This window comes from Aphelocoma coerulescens, chromosome 1, assembly GCF_041296385.1.
Source record: "Aphelocoma coerulescens isolate FSJ_1873_10779 chromosome 1, UR_Acoe_1.0, whole genome shotgun sequence".
In the NCBI taxonomy this organism is placed as follows: domain Eukaryota; kingdom Metazoa; phylum Chordata; class Aves; order Passeriformes; family Corvidae; genus Aphelocoma; species Aphelocoma coerulescens.
This window is the reverse complement of record NC_091013.1, coordinates 9,484,220-9,508,721: the sequence shown is the minus strand read 5'-3', so window position 1 is coordinate 9,508,721 and position 24,502 is coordinate 9,484,220. Positions and strand designations below refer to the sequence as shown.

The 24,502-nt window shown below is 40.8% G+C and overlaps 1 protein-coding gene across 3 annotated transcripts; it reads right to left on the bottom strand.

Moving 5' to 3' along the window:
- Positions 1-963: 963 nt before the first annotated feature.
- On the bottom strand, positions 964-24,502 carry TMEM47 (transmembrane protein 47). Of its 3 annotated transcripts, XR_011155574.1 has the most exons (4): positions 24,047-24,502; positions 10,980-11,120; positions 8,172-9,359; positions 7,844-7,915 (listed from the first exon to the last, which is right to left on the bottom strand). XR_011155574.1 is itself a non-coding variant. In XM_069031610.1 (3 exons), exons 1-3 carry the CDS (start codon positions 24,270-24,272, stop codon positions 3,283-3,285), a joined length of 546 nt encoding a protein of 181 aa, XP_068887711.1. In that variant the 5' UTR covers positions 24,273-24,497; the 3' UTR covers positions 964-3,282. The 3 variants fall into 3 exon arrangements, 2 of the variants coding, with proteins under 2 accessions (XP_068887711.1, XP_068887798.1); XM_069031610.1 differs by lacking the exons at positions 7,844-7,915; positions 8,172-9,359 and adding an exon at positions 964-3,461 and having other exon boundaries at positions 24,047-24,497; XM_069031697.1 differs by having other exon boundaries at positions 7,844-9,359.

Below are 24,502 nucleotides of genomic sequence, written 5' to 3'. Positions count from 1 at the left end.
TAGAGGACACAGAGGCAATAGGTTAGTGTGCACTGCGCTGTACAAAAATACAGTCTGAATAAATTACATTGCTAGCCATAAGATTAGACTTCACTTACCAGTCAGTTCATTGCATGTTTAATAATATACAGTTACATGCTAATCCATATATATCATTTATATTTCAAACACATAGGTCTCTCTATATTTGTTTTTAAAATTTACAAAAGCTAAACGAAGTTGTGCAAGAAATCCAGAAGAGGTGCTGGGTACTTGTCAGCACCGGACGGTATACTTTAAGCTTAAAAAATACAAATAACTAGCCCTGCTTGCAAGTTTGCTATATATATATATTTATTCATATATATTTGGAAGAAAAAAAAAAAATGTTGTGGGAGAGAATCATTCTGCCAGTGAGATAAAGTCAAACTGAAAGTCATGACATGACACAAGCACAACATACAAAATTATTAATTTGTCGTGCGTACACTCGAGACAGAGACTTGCATCTTTTTTGTGGCTAAAAAAAAAAAATCAGCACAAAATTGCATTTACCTTTAGTTCAGTTCTGAGAAACAGAATGCTTGCCAAAATTTGCAATGGTAAAGGGGAAAAAAAAAAAAGACACTGCAGTAGCAACCTAAGCTAAAGGTAGGTACCTAAATCCACATACTATTTGCCCAAACACAAAGGTCCTGAGGAGTCTGAGAGGTGGGTTCTAATAGACTGCATTACCTTCAAGAGGAAAAGCAGATGTTGAGACTGAAAATCAGATCTCTGGCTCAGATGTGAATCAAGAACCTTGTCTTTAGGCATTCACGTTTGTACATTGTTTTGCCTGAACACCTTTTACATTAGCAGCCAGTGACTTGCAGAGCACACACCATTCATTTGCATTTTCCTTAGGCCTGACAGTTGCTTTCGCTCAAACTCCACATAAAGAAAAATAATTTGATAAATTAGTGGCTACGGTATGGGCTCAGCATTGTGCCTTCTTCTCAGCACAGACAAAGTGCCACGCAATGCCAGCCCCAAAACACCATCCTCTTAGAAAGGTACAGACATCTTCTCACAGTGGGCTTCTCTGCACGAACCTAATTCCCATGCCAAACTACAGTGTTCTCCATGCTGCTAAATAAAAGAACTACACAGCTGTTCAGAAAGATACTGAGTTAACTATATACTGAATATCTGCCTTAAGTCAGTCTCAGGAAATAAAGCAGAGTTACAAATGCTCTCTTGGTGCCTGCAAAATAACTGGATACAAGTTTTCCTCCCATCGTTTTTTTTCTCCAGGCATTGCCATGCAATCCCTTCCACGTCAAGCTGTCATTTTGCTCCATCTAATCTAATTAATCACCACTGCTTCTGCAAAGACTGCCGATATGGAATATTCTGCCACGGTAATAAAGACTGAACTCCAGAGCATCCCAGAGTTTCAGAAACCATCTCCACAAGCCAGCAATACTTGCACAATGACCTCCTAAAGGCAGCCCTGTGGTCCCCTGCTCATTGCAGACCCTCAGCACCCTGCAGATGGTGGTCCAGCAGTAACACAAGAGATCCATCTTAACACCGAGTAATTCAGGAATCTTTTACGTGGAAGCAGCAAAACCATTTGTGTAGAGGTGGATGTGCAACCCCAGCATATCTGCTTGTGCAGAGGTCCACATAGAATATATTTTAAATTTTTCCATTAAAAAAAATAGTTATTTCTAAAGATTACAATTGTATAAAAATATGCTTATAATTAATTGAAAATATCCAAATAAGCAAATTGTAAACAAAAATAAAAGTGATGCGGATTTAATTCATGTGAGAGTTCTCCCTATTTTATCTTGGGTTTCATTTCATGAGTACAGTCTCTGGATGTTTTAAGTGGGAGACATACTCAGCAAGGAGTACTCAGAAGTACATAATCATTAGACAGTCCATTAGAAACTCATCTTTTAAAAACAAGAGCTTACCTCCTGAAGTGCTAATGTTTTAACATGTACATGGTGGAGTCTCAGCTGTATTATTGATGATCAGGGACACTCACAACCTAACTAGACTTTTAAAAATGGCAGTTTTTTAATTTGCAACAGCCTTAGAGAATTTTTAGAAAGTATTATATTACACATGGAATAGCAAGAAGTTATTTTTGTCCAGTTTGACCTTAAATTGATGTGAACTTTTGAACATTTCCCATAACACAGAGTCTGTACAAGGGCATATACAGAAGACAAACCATTGTGTGTTTATTTTGTAACACTAACCAAAATTGGGGGTACCAATCCAAGACCTTCAAGAATGTGTACAAAGTTAGTATTTTAACCACTGCATCACACCTCAAATTACTATTTTAAGATGCAGCATTTCTCTCCCTCTGCGTATATATATTTGCATTATATATATTCATTTATACTAACAAATACCTTTCAAAAATATAACTGAACTTGTTCCATATGCATTCTTTTCATGACGATGTTTGGGAGTTAAATGGGTACTCAGGACAACTACAATTCATTCACACATTTTAGATCTCAGGGACAGATCAGGTCTTTTTCTACTCCCCATTATCTTCACCCCTCCAGCAAAACACTGAGAGCTGAGACAACTTCCAACTACACAGTCAGAAGCACATGTCTCTGGGTTTGGACTTCCTTCAACAATCTGCTACAGCTGGCACGGTGATGTCAATTACCAATTCATGAAATCCTGTGTGGGTTGGTGGCTTGTTTGGGTTTTTCTTTTTTTTTATTATTCTCCCAGCAGACTGTTGAGTGCAGATATTAGACAAGTCATTAACCAGTTACATTCATTGCCCTAAACACAGTCACTTGCAACTAATTCCTTAAGAGCATTTCTGAGCAAGTAACAAGGGGCCAACACAGCCTAGTGTACAAGATGCCATTGCCTGCTTATCAGACATCTGAATCCTCTATGATACAGGGAAACTTCTAAATGGAGCCCATACCAGCTGCTCCCCTGAAGGCAATAGCAGATGCTGGCATTGCATTCTCATTCCAACCAGTTTTCTCACAATGATCACTCTCACGTAGATCCTTTTGCTTGTTGTCAGGAAAAATGAAGTTTATGTATCAGCAGCTTGCAGCATCTGCCTATGTAAGATCAGCAATCCTAGTGTTTGCAGTTCTTCTAAATGGTCGTAAAAGCTGGTTACAGTGTTCACACCCAAAAGGCAAAGGCTATTTTATCAACAGAGCAGACTGTTTGGTGCTCCACAAGTGTTCTAAAAAAACTGTGAGCTAGAAAAGATGGGGTAATCCTTGTTTTTATTTTTCTTTTCATTAAATGATTCTAGTAATAGTCTTCATAGTTCTTAGGGTTCAGGCAATAAAGAATGGCACCCCCAAATGAAAATATAGTTGCACCCCACGCCAGGCCATAGCCCCAGTTGAATTCATGGTATATTTTCAAGCTGACCGTTTCGATGAACTTGATTGGGTAAAGGACTAAGCTGCAGACCTGGAGAACAACTGAAAGACAAAAAAACCACAAATGTCAGAAGAAGCCTCAATTTGCTTCCCTAAAACAAAGAAAACATCAAATAACTGAAATTCACATTTAAAATGCTCTTGGTGACTTTTAGCTTGTAAGTGCTGCTCTTTTTAAATCACCTTCCTTTCATTCATAGAGAACAGAGCAGCTCCTTCATACTCCCTTCCTGATGAACAAATGTTATTGCTGTGATATAATGATGGTCCTTCAAATGTCCACAAAATTAACAGTGAAAGTAGTATTTTCCAAATTCTTTTCTGTCTCTCCTTTCTCTTTTAGTTTGCAGTCATTACTCCTTCCATAACAGCAAATCTTGTTCTATTGCCATTATAAGAAAGTCAAAACAAGGAACAAGAATACATATTAAGAAATGTAGCTGAGAATCAAATAATTTACTTAGCCTAGAAATAATTCATTGTCATAGGTGATTTATACTTGTGATCAGTACATGTTATGATCCAGTTTTATTAAGGTCCTTTGGAAATTCCTCTGCCCGAATTAAGGTGCAAACGAGACCACATGCCAGTGACAATAATATGGGTTTTATTATATAGTAAATGTGAGAGAAAGAGAAAAGAAGAAAGAAAGGAATAGAAAATAGGTGGTGGGGACGAAGAGTGACAGGGACAGAATAAAAAGAGTATCACTCCTCCATGGGTCCTACTGGTGCCTCGATGATCTTCTCCAGCTGGTCTCTTGGTGGTGAAGGTCCCCCCAGAAGGCACAGAGTCCCATGGGTTTATACATGCTCAGGCTGGGGGGGCACATCCAGCCATGTCCCCCTGGGGTGGGGGTCAGTCTCTCACAGCAGACTCTGGGTCTGTTGCACCACGTGCAGCCCTGTGGGGCCGAGCCTCTCACGTGGAAGTCCCGTGGATGTGCCCTGTGGGGTTGGGGGCTCCACAGCTCGGCCAGTTTGTGTAATCAGAGGATGGGTGTTCACTGCCTCTCCCCAGAGGTTGCACCATGCACCCAAAACCTCCTCCTCCCCCCTCGGGTGGGTGCAGTCTGTGTAAACCTGGCTTCTGTGAGCTGTGCTCTCCCCCCACCCAAACTCAGCCGGGGATAGCTGCAGCTGGTGGCTTTGGCCTTTTGGGGATGCACACCTTTCCCTCAGCCTGAGGTGATTGAACAATGGGTTTCCCTTTATCTAATCAGCAGTTTGACTTTCAGTTCAAAGTCCCACTCTTCAGGGAACCTTCTTCAGTTGTAGCTTCTTTATAATGAGCAAAACTTTATATCAATGTTTGAGGCATGAACTATTTTCAGTCTCTGACAGTAGAGACTCAGTGAATCACACATTTCATATGCATTACTGTGTTCTGTAATCAGAATTAATGGCATTCTCACACAGAATACCAAGGAATCTATAAAATTTGATCAGTCACTAAACTTCAAACCGGCAAACTATTATGAATTTAGGGGGTGGGTCAGAAATACTTTGTAATGAAAGAAGGTAATAAAATAGATCAAATCCAAGACATTAAAGAGCTTCAAAATCATTACTTCCTATAGCACTGTCTCTGAGATCCACAGACGCACATTGGCCATTTCACTCTCACACACCCCCTTCAGTTGTGCCCAACTGGCCCCTTTCATTAGCCCTGGAGACAAGTGCTCACCTGTCCTGAGGACAGGACTGGTATGGGGAGATCATGCCCCATGTTGATCAGAACCTCAGTGACAAAACTCTACAAAACACTCACTGGTAATTTCTGTTCATCCCACCTTAGCCTACAGAGTAGTCTTTGGACTCTTACTTAAGACTGACAATCTGCATAATGTTTGCACAGTGCGTTTTCTGATGTGGATATCAAAATTCACTGGACTTTTTTTAATTCTACAGTTATTGAAGTGTTACTTGACATTATTCCATTTGAATATAATTTTTTGTCTCTCAGCTCACAAAATACTGCGCAACACTGGAGAAACTCTGGCAGGATACACTGGGAAAAGCACCTACTCTTATGAAAATGAGAGCATCTTTACACCCAAAAGCACCTCAATATATGCTCAGCTTTCAGACACATCTTTAAGACTATTCAAGGTCAGAAAGGATTTCTGAAAATGTACAGAAATATATGAGTTTTTCTTTAGTGGCTTCCTGCACTGGAGATGCAGCATCTCTGCTGAGTCAATGCAGAAACTGCTCCACGTGTGTCTGTGTCAAGTGCAAACCAAAAAAGTCTCCACCTTCACCAGTGTAACATATGAAGTATGCTAAATTTCAGTCTACAGATTGGACTTGTCAAAACACAACCAAAAAAAGAGTGATTCTCTTGGAAGAGGAACATGTTGCTAAAGCAGCAACATGCACAACAGAGTTTTTTTGACATTTCCATAGTGAGGATTCCAGCTTTTCCTACTATTGGTCCAGATACACTATTGTAGAACTCAAAGGAAGTGCTGGCAGCAAGTGGCTGGTGGGAGCAGCCACCCTACACAGCACTGTCATCACTTTGCACTAATTTTGCCTTCTGTCACTGTTTTTCCCTGTAGAGCAGGAAGGGAGCTGTGTAAGCCAGAAGCAGCAGTCAGCAGAGTTATGAGAAATGGCCAGTATGACCCCAAAAGAAGTTGAAAGCACTGCCTGCAACTACTGCTCTGCTTCTAATGCATTTAAAGGGACTCCATGCTATGCTGACCTGCTTAAGGGAAGTGTCTACTATCTTTCTTCAGAAGCACAAGTCTTTTCCTGTAGAAAAAACAGGCTGCAAAGGAAATCTTAAAAAGCCTGCTACTCAAATGCTGTTCAGAAAAGACTAGTCATCTCAAACTTGATTGTTCACTTCAAATGTAGACCCATTTTTATGAGTACCACTATGATGCTTGCAATATGGGAACGGGAATACTAATTTTATTCACATGAAATACAAGCAATTATATGTACTCATCATATTAAACATGCAGAAATTGTAACAAATGCTTCAAAACTAGGGAAATATAATTTCAGTCATCTTTTTCTTTGTTCAAATGTTTGACTATAAGTTTTGATGTCAAGAGAAAACCGCATTTATGATGTGGCTTTCTAACTGATCAGTAATTATTAAAATGCTGGTGCTGGCTAGTGAGTTCTGTACTTCTGTTCTCTACCTCCCACTCATTTCACATGAGTAAAGCACTTCATCAGTAAGTGCTGGGTGTTTCAAAGATTACCTGAAAATGTAGCTGCAACAATGACAGAAAAAAAAAAAAAAATTCCTCTTCTTTGTAGTGCCATGCAAGCTGGCAGTAATGAGAGTGGACACTAATCTCAGAGATTCAGGATGGACATCAACAAAGAAAAAAAATATCATAAGGAAGGTAGTATGGGCCCAGGAGAACATGCTTGGAAAGGCTGTGACATCTTCATGCTTAAATTTCTTCAAAACTGGTCCAGACAAAGCTGTCATTGTTAGTGACCATCCTGCCTCACTGAGGAGATTGGAGTACATGACCTACAGAGTATTTTCCCCAACAGTATTTCTTTGATATCATTACTCTTTTTGCTGCCCTGTAGCAGCCTGCACTGCACCCTACTGAAGTCAGTCCTACTTTTTCAGACCATTCCATCAACTTCACAAAATCAAATTCTGGCTTTCAACGTATCTGCAATTTTTTCTAGCTTCACTGTAAAATTTGACAAGTAAATTTTCATTCCGTCTTCCACATCATTATGAAAACAGGTAATAGCACAGAACTAAGGACACAATCCAGCTGGACTGTGCTCTGTATGAATTAAAAGATACATCCTCCAAGTATTCTCCAGTTATTATCTGCCACCATTTTATATTACTCTCTTACCAATCATTTTTTCACTTAGCCACTGTTTTCCCTAGCTTGCATGTGAAAGCATCTTGTGAAATGTGTTAAAAGCTTGCTGACATCAACAGGTTATTCTTCCAAACATTGTTACATTTGTTACAGCACTAAAAGGCAAGCATCTTTATTTTTTCTTATTTTTCTTTTATGGACTTTCAGCAAGCACACTTTCTCTTTCTGCCCCTAAATTAAGACTTGGTTAGCACTCAGTTAACTGGTAAGTGTATCATGAAACTCCTACTGAAAAGGTTGTGAGCTTGCACTTTGAGGGTGCAGTTTTCAGGAACAGTTTGGTTCATGATCTCTAAGACACCCTGGCAGGTACATGAGCTGGTGACCTCCACTAGACCAAAGAGCCACATGAGCCAAGGTGGCTCCATGCCAGAGTTCTTGCAACTACCTCCCCGTTGCTCCACATTTTTCCATTACCTGAGGTGTTCTCTTCTTCCAACATTAAAATACTTACTGTCAGCTCTATAAAAACACATTCACATATTTTCATTACTTGCTGGCTTATTCTCAGTATCTAGGTTGAATTTTGGTTTTTTTGGTCCCCTTCTTTCTCATCTCTTCCAGTCCTAGTCAGTCAATCTTCTCCCTCACCTACAGAGTTGCTAACTGAAACCTGAAGCTGAGAAAAAAAAATAAAAATAAATCAAAACTTGAAGGAAAAAAAAATAGCCTGGAGCCAACTGTTTGGACTCTATAAAGCATCTGGAAATAACTTTTCCATTTTGTCCTTTCTTCCACACAGAGACCTTTTCTACCCAACACCCACACATCATTAAATGTCTCTGGGCAATTCATACTGTGCCCTTTTTCCAGAGGCAGCTGATAGACTCCTAACCAGAGTTACACAGAATATTTGGTCTTGTCTACACACTCACAGGTCAGGGTGGCGTTTATCCTGAAAGATTTGTGAAATCCACAGATGAAGGCTTGATTCCATGGAAAGCTGCATAAGGCACAAACTGCTACAATCTTAACTTTCCCCTCTTCAGTGGGGGATTCTTTTCCATAGTTCTTTCAAGATGTGCCATCCATATTCATCTCTACATATTGCTGACATCAAAGATAAAAATCTGTAGGAAATGTCTTTTAACAATATAAGTGTCAAATCCTAAAAGGATTCTCAGATTTGCTAGATAATGAAGAAGAATGGGGCAGGTTGTCTTGGCCTCATCATCTCTCTTCTCATATGCTTCAGGTTATGGCTGTTCAAAACGCACATGCACACACACAGAGGCAAAGGGAAGATGTGAACACCATCATAAGCTAAAGGACCAATTTCATTTCCTCTTAAATTCAAGTAAGCATTAACCCCCCTCACCATCAACCCTTTTAGTAAAGACTGAAAGCAATTTTATGCAGAGGAGAGAACACAAACAGCAGGATTTGAGGAAATATCTTCTTGGGGAAAGCTGTTTCTTTTTTTAGTACAAACTTAACTATTAAATGAGCAACATGGCAAGACAGGTGTGTACAGCTGAATAATTACCAAGTTACCACACAACATTATGGGAAATTAAGCCAAAAACCAAATAAGAAACCACTACAAAAGTTCAATAACCCAATTTCCTTCAAAGTTAACTGCCCAGCATGCCTTATAATCTCAGAATTAACTCTAAATTTTAAAACAATGTCACCAGTACCTTTATTCATTTAACCAAGCAAGCAATGCCACACATAGAACAAAACCAGATGATTTCCACTCAGGGACTCTGATTGTAGGTTGCTTTAATTTCCTAAAAGCAAATGAATGTAATCTAGGAATATGTCTTGAGCACATAAAAGAGCATCCTGAAGGGCTCGGTTCCATCAAGGCAACATTATCAGCAGAGGGCAGCAGGAGCCTTCCCGGAGTTCTGCTTCATCCCAAACTCCCTCCAATTCTGTGCTCTCATCCTCTCATATCCTCCTAAGTGGCTTTTTTTAATACATCCTGAAGATTCTGCCATCCTCTTCATTATGGGCTATCAGAAGGGGCTTAAACTGCTGGCTCCAATGCAGATGTGAGTGACAGGATGAAGGCAAACCATGCTTGGTGAGTTTCAGGAGAATCTGAAATATCCATGCTGACGAAGCCCCAAAGCACCAGAATATATAAAAGGAGATGATTTGATATTGTAATTGTACCTCACTGGACCAGTCTTACAGACAATTCAGATTCGTAACTTTCCCTTAAGATTTTGTGATAGTTTATATAAACTGTTCCATTTTTATGTTTTTAAAACCAAACAGGGACTACAGTGATAGCTTGTTAAATTAATAACTGAGATGACAAGGAAATTAATTCCTTATGGCACAGGGGCATATATAAACACCTTGCAAGATAATCCTATTTATTTTCACATGTAGAGCTTCCAGGGTTCACCTCTGGGTATTAATTTCCCTGTTTTAAAATTGCAAAAAAGAGAACATTAAAATAAAGATGGCTTTGCATGAAGAAAAAAATGGGGACATCTAGCAGCACAAAGTCACAGATTAAAAACGGTATTTTGAGATTTATCCTCTGTAGCTTCCCCTGCTGCATGTACTTCACAAAATAATAAATATAATGCAAATAAATAATTGTTTATGAACTAATAATAGTGCAACTGCAAAAATTATTAATGCTGTGCAGAACTTATATCTTGAGAAACCTCACCAGAGTTAACACAGAAGTAACCAAACACCTCTGAATTAGCATGCAGAACAAGGCATATCTCTGCAGGAACTCATACCTTCTGATCAATGAATCAATATGATTACACAGAAGCTTCTTATTGTTTAAAATACACTCCACTCACAGATCTCACAACTTTGACATCATACCCTACTTATACACTTTGCTTACTTATACATTCTACCTACTTATACATAACTTATACAGTAACTTATAACTTCCACATATCACACTACTTATACATCTTACTTACTCATACCTTTTACAACTTATACCTAATATATTACTTATGCATTTTACTTACTTATGCATAATACACTACTTACACATTTTATTTGCCTATACATACTTATACATGCTACTCTACTTTACATCTTACAACCTTTACATGATACAGTACGTATACATTTTGCAACTGCTGTGCATGAGATCTCACATTGCTTGAGTGGTTTCTCTATTCTGTCCACGAGCTCTGCACACACTTTTCTGATAATATGATTGGTTTTAATCCAGCGCAGCACAGTCCTTTTTTATCTATTCCTTGCTGTCTTGGTATTTAGTTTTTCAGCTTCTTCTTTCTCAATTCTTTTCCAATTTAGCCCAGTTTACATTTCAGTCCTAGATGAATTCCTGAGGGCTCTAACAGGTAGGGCTCCTGATCCAGGCAAGCAGCATCAAGATGATGCCAGCAACAAAACCCATCCAGTGATCAGCAGCCAAGTTAGTCCAGGAAATCCAAACAACAAGACAGCAGAAGACAATGAGCCCATATAAACTTATCCCACCTTTCACTTTCAGACTGGAGCTTAAAAACCCTCTTGGGGCTGATGTGCTGCAGCTGAAGGTGGAAAGGGCAGGTGAAGCCAGTGAGGGTAATTCCAGCCTGGTCCCACTCTGAGGGCTCTGATAAGAATAGCTAAAGAGGGTTTGGCTGGGGCACACTATCAAAGTTCAAATACCTTACAACATATCTCCCTCCACAAAAGTTCAGCTGCTCTCCTGAAATCTTGTTAATGATGCCAGTGCTTACCTGCAGCAAAGAGCATGACTGCAACTGGTCTGTAGAACCGCCTCCGAGATCCCACGCAGATGGAGATCAGCCCCACCAGGAAAGCTATGAGAATAATGGCAGCACCACCCAGCAGCAGAGCCAGAGTAGCTATCTGCCAGTCTAGGGGGAAAAAAAAACAAAGAGGGGGAAAAAAATAATAATACAATTTCAGTAAAACAAGCCCACAGGCCTGACAGAAACAGCACAATATGAGGAACACAGAGGCTGCATCAAGGCTCAGGTAAATAAAGAGCTGTGCCTTGAATTTCTTTTCCCCTAATTAGTGAATCACCTTTATAAAACAGATGTAACTCAGAAGCAAAGTGCCACAACCTCCCACGCTTACTCAAGCCTTAGTTGGCCTCCTTGGGATTTTGTCTCAAGTAAAACTGAGTAATTTGGTCCCCTGGTTTTTATCCAATTTAGAATGAGAAATTGAGGCTGGCTCGGGATTAGCTGGTGGCATTTTAGCTGACCCTCAGTCTGCTGTAACTTTCTCGTAAAAGAGAGTGAAAGTCAAACCTCTGCTTGAGCTGATTACGATGACACAGCAAGGGAAATGCATGGAGCCTCATCATACACACCTGCCCCTTGGGAAGTACCAAGGCCACACAGTATGAGTAACAAAACTGAGGAGATGCTCAAAGGAATCAAAATATATAGATATATATATATTCAGCACTAAAAGATAGATGGGAGTCAAGACTTTCCAAAGGCAGTAACAATCATTAGCTGCAGACCCAGTCAAATCTCAAGCCCATTTTAAAATGTCAGTTATCCTCAAGTGGCAGTTTTTCCTCCCCCAAAAGCAACCTCTGCACTTGGCCCAGTGTATTTTCTAGTTATTCTCATATATAATGGATGCAGTTATAAACAACATATTTGCAGTCTTAAGTCACATAAATCAAAATCCATTTGTAAACTGATGGCCATGATGTGTGTATACAACATCCAAGATCTAACTTAAGAGCTTCTGTGGGATTTTGGAAAGGCACAGGCTTTGGGCTGTCTCTTTTCCCAAAAGAATATCTAAGACCTTTTCTCTCTCCAGTAGCAGGCATCAAGAAAAAGAATCAGATCACTATTTACTGCTTATCTCTACTAGTTCAAGGAAGATGATATAAATTCAGCTCATGGGAAAAGGACCTATGGATCCTTTGCATCTCATTACTTTGAAAATACTAGCAGTCATGTGATACTCAGAATACAATGTCCAAATGCATTACACAGTTCAAAGAAAGTAAGATTAATTATTTCCAAAATAAATATCTTAGGGTTACTAAAATAACAACAACAACAAAATGAACATCCTCTTTTGAAAATGAGTAAAAAGGACTGTTTTAAATAAACAGTGGATCCAGTTTCAAGAGGAATCTAATCTGCTGAAGATATAGACAGTGCACCTTTGGAGTTTGGGAATGGAATGCTGGCAGCTATTATCACCAAAAAGCCTTCACATATTATATGAAAAAGCATGAAGGAGATTAAAAGAAAGTGAATAGAAAAGCTATAAAAGCACTTCTTGAAAAGAAAGTGATTTTAAAGGTGTGTTTGTGCAAATACACTCACTTATTTTCATTCTTTTCAGAAATCCAGGCATGTTCTTTACTAATAGTTTAATTACTAAGTACTCAACCTTCCAAGCTATTTTACTCCTTGTTTTCTTACTGGACTAAACCCCAAGGCTGGGAACAATCTTTCATTCTATCATCAGCATGCAAGCAAATGTCAGTTTCCTGTGTTTCCCACTGTTATGCTATCATTATTGGGACGGAAATATGATTTTAGTATTGGACAGAGATGTTTCGGAGAGTGGTTTTTAATTTTAACATGAGTCTTCAGAAACACCAAGTGGTTAGTGTACTGATGATTTAGAAAGGATTCTTCCAATATCACAGTGCATTACAGATATAAAATACAGAAATAAATAAACAGAATGGACCACTTTGGAACAATATGAAAGGAATCCTTGCACTAGAAAATTGCACAGGTACAAAGACCAGCCACATAAATCCATATCACACCAAAGTTAAAAGCCATACAAAATTGATGAAATAAATCAAAGGGTCAGATGGGAAAACTCAGAAACTAAAATTTCTTGAAAGTCACTACAAATAATAGAATATTAAATGTTGTCTTTGCATTGATCAGATGCCAAAGTCTAATGCAAAGGGAAGGCATACAACACTGGAGTAGCAGCTAAAAGGAAAATAAGTTGAGTATCCCACTGCTTTCTAAAACGACACTGGAAAACAACCAAACAACTGATAATAAATTAGGCAAAGATGATATAAGTGTGGGGCTAGAATATAGTTTAACTTCCAGGACAAATATACATATACAGATTTCAGAAAGGTTAAAAAATAAACAAACTACCTTACTATAGTACTGATGTGGGAGGTAAAAGGACAAATGAGTGTTGGGAGACACCCACACTCCCAACTAAAAAAGAACTGACTTAGATAAACAAAATTAATTTCTTGAGTAAGACAACCTACTCAGTGATGCTGACAGCAGGACAAAACCGAGGCTCTTACTGTTCCTCACTACCAGCTGGGGACCAGGTATTGAATGTTATGCTCTGGGCCACCATGTCTGGAATTGCCTGTTTATTTTAGCCCCCTTCACAGCAGCATACAATGCTACAAGCCCTTGCCTTGAGCTGCAGCTCAAGTGGGACTTTGGTTGAAGAACATCATGAAGGTCAGATGTAACTGCACAAAGAATACAGGACTAAACTTTCCTATACTGGCTACCATAGTAACTACATGTTTAAATCTCGTCATCTTGGAAAAATCTTAACTTTCAATTCTGAAAGCCATTTGCTCTGGTGACAAAATAAAGCTTATGTTGGATTAAGAAAGCAAAATCTTCTGCATGGGTCTTCAACTTAACAGAATTTTTTTTTTTCCATGCCACTGGACTTTACGAAAAATAAAAGAAAGATCCAAAGAAAACAGAACCACTACCTCTGAAGTTCAAACAGCCTGTAAAACAGATAGCTACAATATAAACACATACAGTGAACACAGTTTTTCTGTAACAAAGATCTGTAGTTTTCCTCAGACTACCCAAGAGTGATATACAACACACAGCTCCAAAATGGGATCAGCAGATTGTTCTGTTACATAGTGCTACTGGTACACAGAACATAAACATCATAAACCTACTTCAGAGTATCTAGAATATGCTTGTACCTCTTCTAGGCATGCACCAATCTTGCAAATAAGTTACTAATAAGAACTGTAAGTTCAGGAACCTCAGCAGTTCACTGAGACTACTTGTTCTCACAGAGATAGAAATATGCAAAACCACAAGTATAATGGAACCTTATAGATGATAACTGTTACTTTTCTGCATTCAAAACACAATTTGGTTACACTTGAAGAGTGCACATCAGTCTTTTTCACTGTACACCACTACAGTTTTTTAAACTACACATCCATTACCTAAGAAAAATATTAGGAACTAGTAAAAAAGCTAGTTAAACTCACACAAATGTTAATAAATTTTAGACTTTAAAAAGCACTGTGACCTCATGTCATGCCCAAATAAGACTGCTTTGTTGGTTTAGATAACTTTAGATTTTTTCAGTGTTCCACCATTTTTGCAATACATTAAGAATTACACTAATACCTATCCCATCCAAACTAGAATTAAGACATTTTTGACAATTGTTAAGTAACTCGAGAGATTTCTTAAGAAAAGCCTCACTTAATGTATCCTATTTTTAGGTCTGAAAATCCCCAAGAAGCATCCCAGTGTCTATAACCATGAGAAATATATACTGCAGTTCTGACAGCGATTATAGTGTTTGCATATTTTTAACTATAACAATCTGCCCATTAGTTTGTGGATGTGGGTTTCAGTATTTGGAAATATATATAAATATGAACCTAGGCACTTAACACATATTTCCAATACATACTTGGTGAAAAATTTATTAAAATTACCATCTTTAGTTTAAAAAAGAAAAAAAATAAGCCCCCAAACCATGCTGCTGCTGCTTCTTTTCACTTACTTCCTCATACAACAGTCAGCAGCTTTCTGGAGGACAGCTTGGTTTCCTTGCTATTTGGAAATTCTGCCTGTTTCTTAGTGATCCAGAGGCACAGTGTCAACCGTACATTGACATTTCTAACCCTCCTCCCTTCTTTCCCTGAAATGACCCAAGGCTTTAAGCTGTATAGTAATTTTTAATTAAGAGCAGCTCTATTTGCCCAATTTCTTGGATGAAATAATACTTCACTACTAGGGTAAAATCAGGGAAAGCCATAAAAGAAGAATAAAACACATCAAAGTTCTGAAATGTGTATTTTAATAACTAGGTCCTTTTTTGAACACAAGAAAGATCAATGCAAAAGGCTGGAGTCATGTTTTCAGCCAGGTACCTCAAAATTAATTTTTTTTTTTTTGACAAGGTATTCTACCATGTAAAAGAAGAAGTGGTGGGCATAGAAACATACTGTGGAATATGTGAAGCATTTGTGTATAGGGCTCTTTCAGACAGTGCACGTGAACTGAATTAATTTCTTAAGAAACAATCAAATTTTCCTTTCTTCCATACAACGGCTCTCCACCAAGTCCTCTCCTCATAAAGGCTGAAGTACCAAAATGCACGCAGCTGTTACATAATGAAGGCAATGACTGACCTTCTAGTATGAAACAAAATCTTGGTAAGAAACAAAAACACAACACTTGGCTAAGTCTTTCTGATTCATTGCAAAGCTTCCACTTATTGAGTACCTGCCCTCAGACAATAAACACTCTAAGAAATTGCAGTACAGTATTTAAAATCAAGAATAATGATTTTGAAAGAACGTGTGAAGCAGAGAAACTTGAGGCACCCACACATAATTAAATAAAACCCATTAACAATCATCTTAAATAAATAGGATAGCTAGAGATATTCCTAATTGCTTCATATTCAAACTTGGACATCAAATAGCCAACAAAAGTTAAAGGATAATGTATATATAAAAACATAAGGCAAACTCTATTTCCTAAAAATGCTTTGGTTGCATGGTCAGTATGATTTCTTCTTTCTTCAGCAGGATCATGAGCAGAGGCATCTGTGGAAGCCAAAGGTCCACTGAATTCTGAGGAAAAGCTGAGGTACAGCAGGGGCCATTAAGTTCTCACATCAAATTACTCCACAGAGGTCATCTTTGGAGCCTCAACCTGAGCCAAAATGATGGCCTTCAAAGAGCTGCTCAGAAGAATTCTGCCCTGGGTGACAGGGATATTGGCTAAAGCTGGGAAGCCTGTAAGTTCCTGGGTCCACACTCTGCTCCTGTACAGCCAGCCTGCAGTACAGTCCTTGGGATCCCGCAATGGACACTTCTGCACACTGCAGACAGAAGTGCTGTCTGGCAAGATCCATACCAAACCTCCACAACTTGCTCTAGCCACAGCTTTTCACAGTGGAGCCTTGTACAAAAATGACAATAAATACGTATTTTCTGCTCATTGATTAGTATAGTATGTTTACTAGTGCTGGCTGCTGCACATACTCTGGCTTTTATATTTCCTTTTTATTTTATGGACTGAGAATAAGATTTTTCTGAAGTATGAAAATTACTTGTGCATGTGGCTACTCAAGTCACTCAGACACTTAAAAAGCATTACCAGAGCTACAGGAACCAGCCAGCTCTGGCTGAAAGTATAATTTCCTTAAGAGAGAACTCACTTTACACCGAGGCTTCCTTCTAAAAGCCATAAATTTAAACACATGAAACAGCTATGTGACATCACAGATACGTTAAAAAGAAGCTGCTTGTGGACCTGACATTTTCCCTAAGAAATCTGTCTTCATCCACACACAGCAGCAGGACAAAGCCCTCAATAACCCAACAACACCCGTGGGATTAACAGGAAGACTTTCCCATAGCTCTAACTCACCAGGACAGTGACAACACCCAAAGAGAAATTTAGGCATTTTATGCCAAAATCCCTAAGTGCCTCCTAAGGATAATTCAGAGGCTCCACATAAGGCGTCAGTCATTTTGCATTTACTGTATGAGAGGCTTGTAGGATGATTTAGTGTTCCTGATGCTGAGTGGAGAGTCACTTAGAATCAGTCAAAGAAAAAGAGAACAAGCAGAGAGACATTTAAAAAACAGCTTTCTGGTGCAGACCCTGTGTCTTACAGAGGTGTAGAATGCCAATGGGTAACGATGGCAGCCAACCACTGAAGGAGGAAAGGCAAGATGCCTCCTTAGCTGCCATACACCAGGGGCTAGAGAGCTTCTCAGAAGCTGCAAGGTCTTTGTTTCCCAGCTCTGCCTCCAGACTCTAACCTCAAACCTCTGCTCCCTTTTCCCAGTGGGATTTCTTGACTGCTAGGGTAGGTTGCAACTGCTCTCCTCTTCTGTCTGCTAGATGCAAGCTACAAAAAGATTTATGAGGTCCTTGAACAAATTTGTGCAAATCCAAGTCTTGCTTCAGAGAGCCTCTTACCTAACTGGTGCCTTCCAACACTCTGCTGCCATTTATGCACCCTTCCCCTGCTGCATAAGAATGCTGACCATTACTGCATGGCAGCCCAGACTCAGGGCTCTCTCACCTTTGAAGGAAAAAGGCCTTAGCAGCCACCTACAGAGCTGCAACCCTCTCACTTGGGCACTTCCTATGGCTTTCTTCTTTTCCAGGAGCAACATAACGGGATGAGAGAGAAAGATGTTGTTCCAGGCAAGATAACAGCCCACTGGCAGCATGCTCCAGGCAGTAGGTGCTCTGCCACCTACCCTCCTCAGCCTGGAAAGGACGTGCTTGATAGTCTGGGGGAATAACTAGGCAGCCACTATGCAGACTGTTCACCTCTCCATGGAAAGCAGTGCCCCTCACCTTCCACCCAAAGATGCCACTGGGAGTGCAGGGGACACTTGGGTTATATATATAAAAGTATGGTAAGCAACTCTACTGCTGTGTAAAAGAGACAGCAAGACAACAAAATGGTCTAAATGCCTGGGAGGTTGCAGATGCATGAGCAACTTGCAGTGTAGCAGGTGCTTGCTCGTCTGCCCATGGACACACATCTCACATCTCTCCTGAAGAATAAAGCTTGCATTCCTTATTTATATGAAATATATATACTTCGTAGAGATGTGGGCTGGGGTGGAGTATGTTGTATGTCTGCTCTGTGGCCCACTTTTATTTCTAAAATCACAAAGTTCTTTGAACACAGCACAACTTCAAATAAAGAATTAAGTGGTGCCATTACATAGATCTTTATTTTACCATTTAAAAGCAACATGCATTGCACATCGCTTTCGCCAACAGAGGACTTCAAGACAAGCACAGCATTACAGAAAATCATGTAATCTATAATTCATTCACAGAATAGTACAGCATGTACTCAGGCATTTCCTCTATTGGATACACAGCATTCTTCTGAGATTAGCTTGATACTATGTCATTTTAATTATTGGATATTCATTCATTCAATACAAATAATAGAAAACCCTCAAACAACTGCATACACCCACAACTTAGAGAACTTCACAAAAACCTGGAACTCTTAGAACTTTGCCATTAGGAGAGAAGTGTGGGAGATGTGTTATACAAGCTTTTCACAAAAAGCTCACTACTTCTGACCTCCTCTATATAAGCTACTACTTCTTAGCAATGTGAAGTACTATGCCTTGCACTGGAACCAGAATGAAACTATTTTCCCACCGTTGTCAATGTTCTTCCAGCAAACTGGCAATCTTCTGCAATTTTCCAAACTCATTCCACTGTTCCTTGAGAAAAACAATTAGCATTTAAAAGAGTTTGAGGAGTACTTCCCATCTGAACGATGGCTTTAAGTGGAACACATAAGGCAATACACTGGATGGACTTTACCAATCCTCCTGTTACCCTGAATCTTATGTGGTCATCTTGGGCCACAAATCAGTAGCAGAGGCAAGACCACTCTCTGTGCAATTCTAAATATAAAAATCTCATCAAATATTAAAACTACTTGTATTATCCCTAACTCCAGGAACCTCATATTTAATAAACAAAACTTAAAGCAACAGGAAACATTAATGATTTTAAAATTGCAATGGACAACAGCAGTAGCAATAACCCACTATAGCTACAAGCCTCTTTCTCTTTTTTTTTTTTTTTTTAGAGTATTACCACCTATAACGTGTATGGTACTCTTGATCAGATGAACTCACCCAAACATCACAAATGTGCTCTAAGCATGTCTCTTACTGGCTGGAGAAGGGTGGCTGCAATGGTAGCACCCACCATACTGAAAGGTCCAGACTGTTGAACAGGATCTGCTGCTCCCATGGCCTTGGGAAGTCTCCATGGCCTTGGGAAGTCTGAGGCTAAAATAACTGATCCATTTGTAAGAGAAGGAGCATACCTTAAAATATTATATCGGGGCTGCTGTGAGGGGTAGTTAAGCCAATTCAAGGCATTCCACACAGTTTGAAGAAGCCAGATAGACATAAGGCATAAACAGAGTATCAGTCATCATAGATTCAGAGAATAATTTAGGTTGGGAAGGACCTCTGGAAGTCACCCAGTTCAGCTCCCCATGGAAAGTGGGGCCAACCTTCAAGCCAGACTCAACTTCAAAGTTAGATCAGCCTGCTCAGTCTTAGATGCTGAGTTTAAAGTAGTATGGCTTTTGATTTTACATCCACCTTCAGAAAAAGTGCTGGGGATGATTATTAGAGTTAATACACAAAATGACAGACTAGTTTTCAAAACCAGATGGAATGTTTTATTAATTCCTCCTTACACTGTATGAGCCACTTTTTTCAGGTTAGTAAAATTACATTAGCTCCTCTGTTATTTTATAGCAAACTACCAGCCTCACTGAGCTTTTTACAAATACATGTCAACAGCAAATCTGAGCAATGATCCAGATCTTCTAATGAGGAAGTTGCTTTTCAGCTAGCAATTTCCCCTTGGAACAGCTCCTTAGATTCTGAACAAGGAGATACCACCCAAGACTATTCTGGCATGCCAATTCAGATATCTGCATTTACTGTGTAATTAAGGTTAAGCCCCTTGAAGTGCTACCGAATGAACAGCCTGTGATGCTGTTTTTATTTTAAGAACAAATTAGAACAAAATTACAAGCATAGAACTAGACTCAAGTTGTTTACTGCACTATGCTATAAGCTAAGCTTACCTTCATTGTTTGCTCATCACAAAGTTGAATAGACATTCAGAGACCCTGTTGCATGTATTTCCCTGACAGTGTTTTGCTTTTCTAACATTCATGGACAGTTCTAAAAGAGCAAAATATTCTTGAAGAAAACTGAATGTTGCATAAAGAAATCCACAGGTTGTAAAGTAACAAGGCCATATACCACCACCACATTCACCAGAATGAATACAGTTAATCAAAACCACTCAAATGCATTTTTATATATGCCGTTTTCACAATAAACTGAAAGGCTGCAAATAAGCCATTGTTTTCTATGAATAGCTTATACATGTATTGAAGTCAAAATAGACAATGTTTACCTGCAGGTCAGATTCTATGGAGCCCTTTATTTCTTCCACACCACATTTGTGTATCTTTGATTTAAAGAACTATAATGGCTGCAGTTTATTGCACAAATTCAAATTTACTGTTATTAATCTGCAGGATGAAGACAAGTACCTGTGCAGGTATAGATACACCAGGCAGTTTACACAGGATGCATTTAATTTTAATGCTGTGACAGGAATAAATATTCATATATAACTCTTGATAAATAAACCATCACAAACTAGATATAATGCATTTCAAATAAGGCATAAAAAAAAATTGTTTAAAGACACAGGACTTTAAAATACAGTTGGTCTAAAGACAACTCATGCATTAGCCAAGGTAAGCTTTGATCACAGAAAATAGTTATATGCCCAGACAGTTGACAAAAATTCAGAGCTTTACAATTGCATTTCTGAATTTCAAGATTTTATAACGAAGCTTTCCACACCGGCAACTTTGTTAGTTTTTCTCTCCTGAAGTTGCTGCTAATGGGTGATTTACATAGACCCTAAAGACTCAGAAAAAAAAGAAAAGCAAATTGAGATATTGAATAATTTTCATATGTCAAAAAATTAATGTGACTCACTATTTTACATACTTGAACCATCAATATTGTGAAGTATTTACACAACTTTAAAAGTCGTATCTGAGCTTGCAAGTTACAAAAAAGCCATTGGAACAGTGAAAGAATGAATGTGAACACATGCTCCAAGCACTAGCAAGGCTCAAGGGAAAACGAGATTATTCGCTGCTACAACAACCAATGCAATCAAACTCTGTGCATTTCCTTCTGCTCTCCACTACCAAGCTGACCTTCTGACAGCAGTCAGGGGTCCTACATCTAATTACAACAAAAGTTTTTAATTAAACCTCGAATATGCTTTAACAGCTTCTAGCATGAGCTTGCCCTTGATGATGCCACTTGAGGTGCTCTCCTTCAAGGGATGATGAAGTAAATCTCTTAAAACCATGGGTGAAGATGCCTTTTTTCCTGTGTGTACTGCTGCTTTTCACAGCTAGCTGCAAAGCTGCCTGCACTGGTATCAAGCTAAAAGAGCTTTCCCTGTGGGAGCTCTCCACTATCTCCAAAATACCGCTTGCTGGATTCACAATGTAGGAGGGAAGTGCACTTAAAATATTAACACCAGCACACAAAATGGTCTCAAATATGAGCCCAATCCAACTTGGGGAACTTAGTGGAAGCCCTACTATTGGCTTTAATGGCATTGTAACACACTAGCAGAAGGCAAGAGGAAAACAGTACAATTTCTCATATTTCAGGTCTGGTCAGAGTGCAGTACTCTGTGCTGAACATGAGGAAACTGAAGGGTTTATTCCAGTCACCTTAAGTAAAACAATCACTCACTTCTTCCACAGTAGCTTGTGAAACCTGGCTCCAGTAGACTGGACAGTATTTGAGGAAAATGGGTAAAGCACATTCAAGGAACTTGAATAAAACTGGATAGGCAGGAATTTGTGCACATGATAGTAGAAGGCACCACCAGAGGACAGATCAGATTTTCAACACACAGCATCCCACAAAAACTACATCTCATTCCTATCCATCCTCACCCATTCATCTTCCACCTCCCCAGACACAGATAGGTGACCAATAGAGGAACAAGAGAGATTAGTGTCCTTTTATGCTGCTCCATAAGCTGTCCTGCTTCTCTTCCCGTCCCACTTTTGTGTGTATGTATGTGTACACACGCATGCGTGACAGGGAGATGGATCGAGGGGGGAGCCCAGTAAAGTGTGTGGAGGTGGGGGGGATTTGAAGCAAGTTCTCATTCAAGCCATCTGAAAAGTCTTTCTGTAATCAAGGGGATACTATTTCAGGAGACAGGGAGAAGGGGCAAAGGATTCACGTTGCTAAGGAGACACATAGAAGCTGACATTCCTACATAAATTTCCATTTATACCAGGGAAGGAAAAGAAAGCACTCCAAACTTTGTGTAGATACCCTGGTAACTGACTGAAACCGATATTTCTTTACAACTCATTTTATGTTATTTAAAACAAAATCCCAAACAACATTTAAACCCTCAAACACTACTGCACACAACAGAAAAAAAATAAGCAGAGCAGCAAAGGAACCTGTGTAATTCCAACGCGAAAAGAGATCAGTTAATTCCCAGAACCTATACAAAGATTTCAGAGAATAGAGGAAAACAAAACACACCGAGAATATAGTCAGTCCTTTGCTTCACTTCCCAAAACACACATCTTGTCCCTACATGATTTACCCAACCAAAGAGCACAGCAATCCAAACAGATGATTTATCAATGCAAGTGTGTGTGGACAGGAATGGGGATGAAAACGATGTGGGGGGAGGCTGGCTGCTTTTGTCAGTGTCTCTGCTGGGGCTCCAGAAGTTGCTATCAGGCATAAAGTAAATAAAACCACCCATGAAAACCAAAACAATTACCGTACTACAAAAGAATTTACTGAAAAATATTCAACAGGCAGCTTGTTTTTATCATTCACAACCCGTTTTTGAAGTACTTCAAGAAACAGTGAAATGACGTTAAAAAAATAACAATCTGTGATCAAAGACTTAAAAAGGTGAAGAACGAATGAGCATCAAGAAATCACAACGGGGAGTGTGGCATGAAGGCAAAGGAGCGTGAAAGACGACGGGAATATCAGTACGTGCTAGAGAAAGACACACACAGGCACACCCGGCGTGATGGAGAGAGTCCGAGCCCAGGCGTCCCCACTCTGGACAAAGTAGCAACCGGTTTTGGTTTAGGAACCCCAACTTTCCAAGACCAGAGACTTCTCAGATAGGGGAAGTCTGTCTTCTCAGGGCGGAGGGGATTTATAAGATACTCGATCCCAAACAGTTTCTCACTGTACAGGGAAGCCACCACACGGAAAAAATAATCAAAACTAGTTCAAACTCGGGATCTTTTGTACGAATGCCACGGCAGATACGGAGCCAGTCACCCCTTTCGCTGACTGAAGCCTCCCATCTCCCGCACCCCGGGCACGATCCGAGCACGGGCGCTCGGAGCTGCCCCTCCCGCACACGCCGCTCGCTGGGAGCGCCGCCGCCTCCGCCCCAGCCCGACCGCCGGCGAGATGCGGAGTCGGGGCCGGGGAGGCTGGAGGGAGGACGGGGAGGAGGAGGATGGGGACAGGTGAAGAGGCTCGGGTAGGGAAGGGGTGCAGAGGACGTGTGGACAAAGGTGCCGGGGACTCTTGCCGGCGGCAGCGGCGGCCGGCGCGGGGAGCCGGGCAGGGATCAGGAGCGGCAGCGGGCGAGGCGGGGAACCAGCGGGGACAGCGGGGCACGGCCCCGGGCACTGCTCCGGTCCGGGGTGGGGGCTGGCCCCGGGAACGGGCTGGGATACAGTCCCGAAAGAGACAAGAGTGAAGGAGAGGCGGCTCGGGGGATGCTGGTGGGTCAGCCAGCGCACGGCGAGGGGAAGGAATTCTCAGTGCCCGGGGGGCGGGCAAGGGAGCGGGAGGCGGACGAGGAGGGGTGAAAGGCAGCAAGGGCCGGCGGCGGAGGGGAGCGGAGCGGGGCCGGGGGCAGCCGGGGCAGCCGAATCTCACCGCTGTGCAGCGTCGACTCGCAGAGCCAGCTGTCCAAGTTGCCGGGCTTGCGGCAGGACTCCCAGAGGGACAGGTAGTACTGGTGGTCCGCCGTCACCCAGGCGGGGCTCAGCACGGCTCCCAGGTCCAGGCACAGCGCCAGAAAGATGCACACCAGCCCCACGAGCTTCAGCGGGGTCAGCACCGAGACGCGCACCTCCTCCATGCCGCTGCCGGCCGAAGCCATGGGGCCCAGGGGAGACGAGGAGGAGGACGCGCTGCCGCCGGCCCCGAGGGGAACAGGAGCGAGAGCCCAGCTCCGCGCAGAAGGGGCGGGCGGAGGGAGAAGCGGCGAGACCAGCGCTGTCTAACGGCGGCGAGCGGCGTTCGCAGGCGGCAGCAGCGCCGCTCCCTCCCGCCCTCCTCCGCCGCGCTCCCGCCCCGGTGTATCAGGTGCAGCAGCTCCCCCGGCCCTCC

Bases quoted from the DNA above. Each gene is read 5' to 3' on its own strand.
- TMEM47 (XM_069031610.1), bottom strand. From the start codon at position 24,272: ATGGCTTCGGCCGGCAGCGGCATGGAGGAGGTGCGCGTCTCGGTGCTG. The intron at 11,121-24,046 runs GTGAGATTCGGC...TTTTCCCCCTAG, and splicing joins CGAGTCGACGCTGCACAGCG to ACTGGCAGATAGCTACTCTG. The intron at 3,462-10,979 runs GTAAGCACTGGC...TTTGTCTTTCAG, and splicing joins AGTCATGCTCTTTGCTGCAG to TTGTTCTCCAGGTCTGCAGC.